General features: G+C 51.9%; 1 protein-coding gene across 1 annotated transcript in view; it reads right to left on the bottom strand.

The window, feature by feature from the left end:
• Positions 1-11,157, bottom strand: part of SHANK3 (SH3 and multiple ankyrin repeat domains 3) — a gene marked incomplete at its 3' end in the record, with an annotated part of 257,239 nt that overhangs the window by 105,997 nt on the left and 140,085 nt on the right. Inside the window, exon 9 of the mRNA XM_010000321.1 lies at positions 2,579-2,692. Coding sequence (XP_009998623.1) covers positions 2,579-2,692 — 114 coding nt within the window. The remainder of the gene's footprint in view (positions 1-2,578; positions 2,693-11,157) is intronic.

The following is an 11,157-nucleotide window of genomic DNA, read 5'->3' as shown; positions in this document are numbered from 1 at the left end:
AGGAATGAAGCTCCAGGTGGCTGCTCCACAAGTCCTTCTGCTCCAAAGCTCCACCAGTGCAGTGGCTCAGGGTCCATGGGGAGACACTCCCACCACCCAGGGGCAGGTCTACACAGCATCATCTCACAGTGATGTCTCTCTGCCAGAGACAGGCAGATATGACCAGCTAGGGTTTGTAAGGAGGTTCTTACACCCACAGATCCCTGGGACCTGGGAGGGAAGTGCTGACCCCAAGGCACCCCTACAGAAGAGCTTGGCTCATTTAGGAAGGTCACTATGCAGCTCATGGCCTTTTCCCTCAAAGTATGAAAATACATGCAGGTTAAAGGAACATCCCAATACCATCTTCAAAATGTCAACCCTGAAAGTTGCTCTCTCTGAATCTCAATGAAGACCACAAGGAATTTCCAGAGCTCCTCTCATCCTTGTTGCAGTCATCTCCAACCTGTTCCAACAGGAGCAGTCAGGAGCAGTCCCCATGCAGGGAACTCCATCAAAACACACAGTTGGAGATGCCCACAAGTCTGAACTGGTTTTGTTCCCTACCCAGAACCTCCAGCAGTGGACAGAGGCCAGAACCTCTCCACCAGTGCACAGCCTGGTCAGCTGTCAGGTTAAGACACTCAGACTCTTCTCTTTCTTTGATCTTGGTGAGAAGTGCCAGAGCAACATCTTGGCCATGCAGCCAAACTATTCTACAAACATCATGGCCTTATCCAAACTACCTCCTGTGAACAATCTGTACCTGAGCCCTGAGCCTGAGCTTTGTCTGGAAAAGCAAGAGTCAGCAAAAGCCAAACCCCCACCAGGTGACACGTCAGCCACCAACCAGTATGGACAACTGGAGGAAAAGGCTCACACTTTGGCTCCAGATTTTGTGTCTAAGCACCATCTGTTTGTCACATCTCACTGCACAACTTCAGTTTAACCCAAACACGACACATTCTGCCAGAAAGGGCCCAGCAAACATCAGCTCCCAGACACAGGAAGGGCTCATAAACCACAGCGATGAGTCTGTTCTCTGTTTTTTATTTAGCATCCCAAAAGGACAGGACAAACAGCACGAGAGGGGGGAAGGTGGAACCTTCTCAGTGGGAGTCCCACCTCATCAGTCCTGCTCACTCCTGGAAAGGATGGAGACCCCAACCACATCCTTGATGCCATGAGGTGTTTCCCACCAGGACAACAGGACCACATCTGCTTCCCCTCCAGCAGACCCAGGGCACAGCACCACAGCCAGGGGGGTGCAGCAGGGACCAGCACAGGAGGATGAAGCACACAGAGACAATCTGAAGGAAGGACAGGGCTGAGCTCTGGGAACAGCAGCTGGACTGTGGGCTGGAGGACACCAGCTGAGCCCCATCGGGCCAGGGAGAAGAGCTTTCCTGTCAGACCCTGCAGGCACAGGCTCATGGTGCTGCCCCTGGGGTCCCACGGCCACCTCACCTTCCAAGGCCACCAGACCAGGTCCCAAAGGCACCAAATGCTTTATCCCCAGGGACCAACATGCAAGTGTCTCACAGCAGGTGTCACACACTCATCACAGCACCCTCAGAGCTGACAGCTCACTCAGCCCAAGCACCCTCCTAAGGAGCTGCCTGAGGGTGCAAGCACAGACACTTTATAGTCTCTGGAAGGACTGGGATTACAGCCAAGAAAAGACTTGGGAAGTGGGTTCAGGCTTCCAGAAACTAATTAAAACAACTGTTGTGCAAAATGGAGAGTCACATTTTACTGATTTTCTTTTCTGTTCTGTAACTTTGTCTCTAACTTCACAATCAAGGTTTAACTCTCACCAGAATCCATCAGTGTGAATTTCAAAGCTCATTAAATATGCAAAGTGAACTTCACTGATCTGTCAAACCATGGCCACTTCTCCACTCTCCTAAGGAATATATTGAATAAAAAATAAATCCAGATGTTCTTGCTTTACAGTAGGACCAGTCCAGGCTTGCCCAAAGTGCTGCCCACCCAGCCCTCAGGTTGCCTGGGCAGCTGCTGGTGGCAGAGGGACACCCACAGCTGCAGGGACCCATCAAGTGACCCCAAGGACACCAGACTGCTTGGCCCATGCAACCGCAGCTCCTCCTGACCCTGCTGTCCTCCAGGAACAGCAAATTCCTGTTTGCTGGTGGGTGGTGAAGGAGATGGAGGGTCAGGAGTCACAGCCATGTTGGACATTTTCTGTTAGACCAGAATAAATACCTGCAAATCACTGGTCTCTTTTGAAGTCTCCTAAAACGTGGCACAGGGTTGGAGGTTCAGACCAACAGTCACGGTCTTTTGCTCCATCACCCCCTGGGGCCTGCAGAAGGCCCTGCACTGCAGCCATCTCCACCAAAGGGGCTGGTGGTTGCTGACCTCAGGACAGCACCACCGACCAGGGATCAGGTGTCTCCTGCTGGATGCTAATACCCTCAGTAACACCTGGAGACACAACCCTTCAGGCGCAGCCATCGCCCCCCGCACCCGATGGGCAAACCCAGAGACTGCTGGGCACGTAGAATGAACACTTGTGAACTTCCAGGGCTGCCCAGCGTGTCTGCTGAGGGACCCTCAGGGCTGGGCAGCAGCTTACCTTGCCGGGGGTCGTACTGCCGCATCTGCACCTCCTCCACGCATTCTGCCGGGAACCAGCCAGTCCTTCCCTTCACTGTTCCTTCCCAAAAGCCACCCTCGCCGATGCTCAGCACTGTGGGAAGAAAGGGACAGGTCTGTGAGAGCCAGCTCCCAGGGAAGCAGCAGAGCTCCCAGGGAACCAGCAGGGCTCCCAGGGAAGGGGAAGGCCAGAAGGACCATGGCAGCGGGACACGGAACTGCAGAGCACAGACAGCAGGTCTGGGCTCAGGACCCTGCCCATGGCAGGGGGTTGAAACTAGATAATCTTTAAGAACCCTTCCAACCCAAGCCATTCCGCGATTCTAGGTGTGGTCTGAAGGAAGAAAGCACCTCAAGAAGCCTTCAGAAGCTTCCTTCATCCCTATCCAGAAGAGGGACAGTGCAGGGAATGACCTTCATGCAGCCACGTGCTGCGGAAGGGAAACAGAATTGGTGGCATCTTTGGAAGGATTCGTGGGGGACCCAGACATAACAGGGGCTTTGGTAAAACCATTTCCTGGAAACATTACTACTGTCACTTCTGAGATCTCCAGAGCAACAGAGGCAAATGTAAGGCAAATGAGGTGGAGAGGGAGAGAAATTGGCCACAGCGACAGCTCCAGTCCCCCTGAGAACTGGGGTGTCCTGACTGGCAGACTCTGAGGGAAGAAAAAGAACAGTTTCCCACACTGGCCCATGTTCAAAACCTAGAGGTGCTTCACTCCAAATGACACAGCAAACAGGAAGGCACTTCACTGCCACAGCAAAATTCTCCCAATCCATTAAACTTGACTTCACTTGCTCAAAGCTCAGAGAAGCAGAAAGGAAGTCCCAAAATGTGCTCTGAAGATGAAATGAATTCAGACTCGAGGAGATTTTAATGGAGAATCACATCAGGAGTGTCCTCATTAAACCAGGGAAGGATCAGCTTGAACTCCTCACCAACTGCCAGCTGAAAGGGGTGCCTTTCAGGTGGCCAGGATATGAGCTGCAGAAGAGCTACAGACACAACCAGCAGTTATTACACCTGAAGAATGAGCTGGGGGGTCCAACGCAGACTGACCAGAGCAGTTCAAGGTTACAAAACAGTCTGAGGCTTCTGCTGTGAAAACCCTCACCAGCAAATTATGTCTGATGGCAGCTGCCACCTCCTAGTTCCCTGCTACCAGATCCCCCACACCTTATGCTAGCAGGCTCTGCAGGAAAGATCTGGATTGTTTGGGGACATCTACAAATGCATCAGACATTACCATCACATTTCCTACGGCCGCAGAGAAAATTATTGTCATTCCCAGAGCACTTGAGAGAACAGAAATGTGCACCAAGCAGAAGAGAAAAAAGGGAGGTGACGACCATTACCCATCGTTCTGGACGTTCCCCATTTATACATTATACCCAGGGTGCCCAGATATCACTCCTCTTTTATCCAGAGAATGGCTGATGTGCAGCTCTCACTCGAATTCAAGCACTTACATGGCCAATTAATTGCACCATCCTGATCCAGCTGAGCAAAGGGGAGCACTTCCATGTGCTTTCAGGTTACCACAGCTCACAGCACCATCCTAACCCTTTGAAACACTGTGGTCTCTGGAACAGATTGTGAATTCATGTGTGAGATGTAGTCTGTAAAAGGCTATAGATCAAGAGAAACTGCAGCACATCACCTGAAAGTGATAAGCTTTGATACATCCCTTGGAAAACCTCCTGGTGCAGCATTTTTAAGGGCAATTCCTCTGACATCCAGACAAAAAAACCAACAGAAGAGTGAGCATCCTGGGGGCCCTTCTCCAAAGACCTCAGAAGTTTTTCCTCAGCATCACCTGGATAACAAGCTCTTAAAAACAAGCCACCACACCAGGAGATCCCCTGGATGTGCCCAGGGACGTGGGGTTCCTTGAGCTTGCTTTGAAACTTCAGGAGCTGATATAAACACCCCCCCACACCCTGTTCAGCAAGGGGACCCTGTGCTGGGCTCCTGAGCTCCTCCACAAATCCCTGGACAACAGGTGAAGGAAGAGGCTGAGGTCAAGTCTATTTAAAACTTGCATCATCTTATCTCATGTTTTTTTCCTACGGCTGTTTCTCCAGCTTTGTAATGACAACCTGACCCTGTGGCTGTGAGAGCAGAAGCTCCATCTTCATCCTGAGCTCTCCCATGATCTGAGAGGCACTTGAGTGACCCCGACAGCCAGAGACCACAGCTCTGCAGACACGTCTGGGGACCTGACCCAGCACCACAGCTGTGACCTGTGAGGCTCCAACCACCAAGCAGGCCCCCAAAAAAGATGAGGAGGCTCCTGTGGCTGATGACTGAAAGTGCCCTTGGCAACAGGACAGCAGGGCTGTGGAGCCACCAGGCCAGAGGGACAGAGCTGGTCACCAGGTATTCAGATCCAGATGCAAAAGTGTGGAGTCTCCTTCTCTGGAGACATTCCAAACCTTGCCTGGACACAATCCTGGGCCACCTGCTTTGGGTGAAGCTGCTTGAGCAAAGGGGTTGGACTAGATGATCTCCAGACGTCCCTCCCAACCCCCACCACACTGTGACTCAGTGAAACCACCAGGAAAATGAGACCACTGGTACAACACGATCCCCAGCAACTGCACCTTGGATCCTCAGTAGGAACAGCACTTGAGATAAACTCCTTCATAATAATAAAACCTGTCCCACAAGGCTATGCAAGTGAACTGTGGCTGTGGGTGGTATCAGAGCCACACAAGCACCAGCTACTGCTCCTCTTCATCCCAGCAGAAGGGTCCTGACACTTCACAGCACTACTGGATTTACCCCTGCACCAAAGAACGTAGAGCCCATGTCGCTCACAGCCAAATCCAACCACCGGAGTAATTAACCACCACACCAGACCCAATTTCCCAAGGAAGAGGAGCTTCACAACTGCCTGTATCCAGGCCCCAGTCCTATAGGAAGCAGAGGAAAACCAACCAAACAAGGAAGCCTGATTAGCAAGCCAAGCAGGAGACTCATTTCAGTCTCTTCTCCAGATCCTTTATTGAGATGCAAATGCTTCTGCTCTGCACAGCTTATGATGTTGTCACCATTTGGAACAGACCTGAATCCTGTCTCTTATTTCCCTCTGCTCCCATCCATGCTTTAGCAGCTCTGCTAACACTTCCCAATGGAACATTTCCCTTTTCTAGTACTTGGAGTTTCCAACTTCCAAACCAGCCCCTGTGGAGCCCACCCAGCTCTCCAGAGCCCCGTGCGGTCCCTCCAGGCTCTTCAGTCACTGCTCCTTTCTGATTTGATGCTTCTCAAGGACTGAGGTTTTCAGCCTGTCTGGCATCAGGGCGAATGCAGATTTTAAGGTAACAGCAAATTGAGTCTGTTCTCATGAAAGGAAACACGTGAAGTTGTCCACATTTCACAACATAAACACCTGCTCAAGCCAAGACAACCAGCACCCACAGCTCTGCCCTCCCCAGCAGGCTCAGCACCCCCCTGCACAGGCTGTCACCCCCCTTCAGCAGCATCTCCCCTTCACAAATCCAGGCTGGCTACCCCCAGTCACCATCTTGTCCTTCATCTGTTTGGAAACCATTTCCAGGGTTAGTTCCTCCACCATCTTCCCAGGGATCAAGATGAAACTGAGACGCCTGGACCTCCCCATAGTCCTTGCCCTTGTGGACTGAAGTGGCATTTCCTTTCTTCCAGCCCTCAGGAACCTCTCCTGACCACCGTGGTCTTTCGAAGATGATGGGCAGTGACCTGCCAAAGCCACCAGCAGCTCCCTCAGCACTCCTGGTGTATCTCACCAGGCTCAGAAACTTTAGTTGGTCCTGTCCAAGTGCTCCCTAACCTGATCCTCCTCCCCTGAGGGTGTGCCTACCTCACCCCCCTCCGGTCTCAGGGACCTGGTCTCACCAGTGAAGGCTGAGGTGAAGAAGGCAGGTCCCTCAGCCTCAGTCAGCTCAAACTTTTCTTGCACTATGAACATGCAGCTTCTTCAGAAACAGGTGCAGGGAGCTCTGGGCTGGCAGGGGGAGGAGCAGGTGGGTCCCAAGGAGCTCTGAAGCTTCAGCAGCTCATGCCCAGCACACCAAAAGGACACTCAGGGCAGCAGCTTGGATTCAGCTGGACCCCAGCAGGGCCTGACCAGACCCGTGGATGCGATGCCACCCCTCAGCAGTCTCTCCAAAAGCCCGTTTCATTTCCTCCTGCAGCATCAGGCCCTTCTCCTGCAGGCTCAGAATCCCCTGGGAGCCCAACTCTCCTCCTGTGGGGCCTCAGACCAGTGGGCAAAACCACAGAGATGACAAAAGAGCTGGAACTGACAAGGGCAAAGAAATAAATGGTCCACTGAGCCCTACAAACCCTGGATGCCAGCTGGGCCACTCGAAGACACAACCACCCCTCTGAAGGTCGCTGGTAATTAGCACAGCTATAAACATGCTAATGAGGCACATGCTAACGAGGCACACCCCATGAGCCACGGTGGGACAGACCCATGAAATGCTTAAATGTGCTTTGGAGAAATGAACAAACAAGACATGCTGAGAAAAAGTGTCTGTGATGGGGAAGTCAGCCCACCAACCCTGGATGCCAGAGGCTGGGCAGGCAGGTCCCAGGGTCCCTGCTCTGCTGGGTGCTCCTTGGCCTGCACAGCCCATGGCTGCCACGTTCTCAAGGTGGGTTTGCCTGCAAGGATCCTGGAGAAAAAGCCCACAGCAGCTGCTGAAATCATGGAACCAGGGGATGGTTTGGGTGGGAAGGGATCTTGAAGGTCATCTAGAATCATCGAATCATCCTGGTTGGAAGATCATCAAGTCCAACCATAATATAAATCCCCCTTCCATAACCTGATTTACCCATTCAGTGCTTAAGTCACGTCCCTAAGCACTAGATCTACATTTCTTTTAAACACTTCCAGGGATGGTGACTCCACCACCTCCCTAGTTCCAACCCCCATGCCATGGGAAGGGACATTTTTCCACTAGACCAGGTTTCTACAAGTCTCATCACTTGCAAGGAGGGGACATCCACAAACCATCTGGGCTTTCTCTCACCCACTCTTGGTGGCTCCCTCTCCACTCTCACACCAAAGGCAGACATTCCTTCCTTCCCCCCTCGAGGCACAAATCCACCTTCAACCAATGTTCCACCATGGGCCTGGCTCTGCTTTCCCCCAGGCCACCTGCAGCCCTTACATCTCCAAACAAGTCTTCCAAACCATTTTCTACTGCCTCCTACTCTACCTGCCAACTTCTCCCTTGTATCCATTGTAGCATCCTCCAGGTCTTGTGGAAAATACCCTGCTGAAATGATGCTTGTAGACCCCAGCCAGTTGCAAATGACCAGGCAGTTGCCCTGACCAAAGACTGTGGTTTTTCCCTCGTGCGCATTATATCCATTTCAATCCCATTTAACCCTTAAAACCTACAGACAGACCCAACTCAGAAGCATCACCTCTTTCAGACCACCTCTCTGCACCCCATGTTTGCACTTCCAGCTGTTCTGCTGCCTGACTCTGCAACCTGCAGTTCCAGGACCTGGTCCTGCCTCTCCCCTGCTGCACAGCAGAAGGCAGATCTCCAGCCTGGCAGGACTCTAGGAGCTACCAAGATGTGCCTTTCAGGTGGGCCAGGAACCTCACAGGTGGCTGGGACTGCAGAACTCTTCAGTTTGTTCCTATCACATTCCTTTGTTCCTATGCTCCTGTCATCCTTTGCTTCACAGCTCCCAAGACCAAAATAGTTTTTTTAAAAAGGGAAAAAACCCAAACCAGAGTGGCCACGGGTGGCCAAAGGCTCATGTAACCTGGGTATTATAGAAAGCACCCAGATCTATTTGAGAGGCTCACGTGGAGATGACACGGCCCCTCAGCCCCCCTTCACCTTCATGTTTCCCTTCTGAGCTGCTCCGAGCCCGGAGCCAGGCCAGGGGAGCTGCCAGAACCAGGCTGAGAGCAGCTCTGCTCCGTGTCAGCTGTAAATGACTGTTTCTGAGCTCTGAGAAACCAGCAGCAACTGACCCATTTTTTTGTCCATCCCTCATCTGAGCAGCAGTTCTGTGCTGTGACCTTCACTGAGTTCCAGAGCTAATCAGGCTCCAAGTTTCGTCCCATTATTGTTTTCCCACCCTAGGAAAGGTTTCTCTGCCTTTCCCTTTCATTTGCCTGTGCCTGCACTGAGCCAAGCCAAGCTTCACAGGGCTGCAGACCCCTGCCCTGAGCCCTGCCAGCCCCCAGCTCCCCCAGGCTGCCTGCCCAGGGGTCCGGGAAGCCTGAGCACAGACCACATGCACCAGTGACCCATCCTCAATGCACCATTAATCACACTCTGGGTCCCCAAATCCCAGGAGAGTTTGAGAACCCCCACCAGAGGTGTCCTCTTTCCAGAAGAAGCCCACCAGTTGTGCCATGCAGGTCTCGGGGATGTCAGACCTGGGAAGGTTCAGTCTCCAGTACCTGCTCAACGAGGCTACATCCTTCCAGAGCTGGGGGACTCAAACCCCATCATCTGATGGAATTCACAGACCCTTGGTGGCTTGAGATCTAAACCCCAGAGAAGCTGTGGCTGCCCCATCCCTGGCAGTGTTGAAGGGCAGGTTGGATGGGATTTGGAGCAGCCTGGAATGGTGGGAGGTGTCCCTGCCCATGGCAGAGGGTTGGAACTAGATGATCTTTGAGGTCCTTTCCAACCCAAACCATTCCAGGATTCCATGTTTCTATGGTTTCTACAGCCAGTGAGCCCCCAGGACACCCCACAACAGCCCAGCTTCTCCCTCCACACAGCTGCTTGGTTTGTTATGAAATTAAAATGCAATTATAAAAGTTGATTTTAAATGCCCCATCAAATTAATAAACTGACTGTCCACAATCCATCTGGCAGCTGTTGCAGGGTCTTTTCATCACAACAACAGATTTCACTTGGGTTTATTAATAAAAAACCAAGGGAGACAAGTTGGCAGTTAAAGACACCAGGGAAAACATGGAAGATTCACATGGGGCCCCAGAAGAACAAGAAAAAGGGTTTGTCCACCAGCTTCATCATCCTCCACTGAAATGCCCTGGGGACACTTCTGATGCTGGTTACACCTGAGCAAGCCTTCATCAGGCACCACTTGCCCCTTTACTGACAACAGATGAGAAGCCAGGGTCTGCACACAACATGGAAACAGAGTCCTCCTGTCAGCCAGGCCTGGATGGAATGTGCTCCACACCAAAGATGCACCCACCATCCCACTGAACATGCCTGCTCTGACAGAGGCCTCAAAACACCCCACAGAACTACCTGTGGACAATGAGCTGATCCCACATGGCCCGTGAACAGGAGCACAGCCCAGTGCAATTTTGACTAATCAAAGAAAGCTTCTGGCTCTCCAACAGAAGGTCTATGGAGACCTGTGACTGGACCCTCTCCCAGCCCTGTGTGTGTGCAGAACTCCTCCTAACAAGGGCACCCCACCACACTTCTTCCTGCTGCAGACCCCAGTTAAGTCTCCTGCACAAGTGTCACCAGCCTCGGACCACCGTGCACCACTGGGAGGGGAACTTCTGCCCAGGTCTTGCCTCTGCCCAACAAGCTTTCCACAGCCAGACTCTTCCTCAGCACCTCCAGCCCTGTGCCCAGTGTTCTGAGTGGGAAACACACCAACAGTTCAGCAGCTCACATGCAGGAGCACCTGGTTACACCAGGACCTCAGTGCCCATGAAGCTTCCTACAACAGCCCTCAGTCCTCCCTGTCCAGACAGGTTCCCTGTGACTGCTCCTCCCCCAGGCTGTTTGACACCCTTCAACCACAGCTGGCTCCCCTGCCTGCATCACCTCATGGTGATAAAGTCTCAGGGCAAACTGAGTGGGTTTCTCTCACTCAGAGGTTACTTGCTTGCTTCATAATATTAAACTAAATTACTCCAGAGAGAAATCCAATACAGAAGGTGTGAGCTCAGCAGGGACATCATCATCCTGCCATGACACCACCAGCTTTCCACAGCAGCAGGCAGCAAGTTTGTGGGCTCTCTTATTCACCTCTGCTGAGTCTGCAGGTGCTCTCTATGATCAGAGACAGATTAATCTTGGTGGCTAGTGCAGATCTTGACCAAAAACCCAGCAGTGAAAATGATCAGGTAGAGGAGAGCTTCAGTTTGCAAGTCCCCTCTTGCAGCAGAAAAATGTTTCCCTCTCAAATAAAGAAGAGAACTTAATAAAGACTGAAGAGTTCCTGTCTCTTCAAACTTCTCTTCCCTTGAATCACAATTGAGGCCAGGATAGCAAGTAAAAGTACAAATATTCAGACCCCACAAAAGAGAGTTAAAATCCCCTTTTGAATTGTCTCACTAAGAATTTGGGGGGTTGAAGATGATCACCCTCTCAGAGCAGGTTTTAAGATGTTTTTAGTCCTGGGCACAGAGTCACAGAGCAGTGCACCAAACACCAGAGAACGTCCAGTCTTTGCTCCAGCTGCTGCCCCAGTGATCCCATGGAATTGTTGGTGTGATTTATTGTCACCAGTGAATTCTGTAGCTTCACGTGCCTGAGCCCAGATGCCCCTGAGGGGAAGATGCTCTTGAAGCATCTTCAGAGCAGCAACGCCAGCAG

The sequence above is a fragment of the Chaetura pelagica genome, unplaced genomic scaffold (assembly GCF_000747805.2).
Source record: "Chaetura pelagica isolate M959 unplaced genomic scaffold, ChaPel_1.0 scaffold486, whole genome shotgun sequence".
In the NCBI taxonomy this organism is placed as follows: Eukaryota; Metazoa; Chordata; class Aves; order Apodiformes; family Apodidae; genus Chaetura; species Chaetura pelagica.
This window is presented reverse-complemented; position numbering and strand designations above follow the sequence as displayed.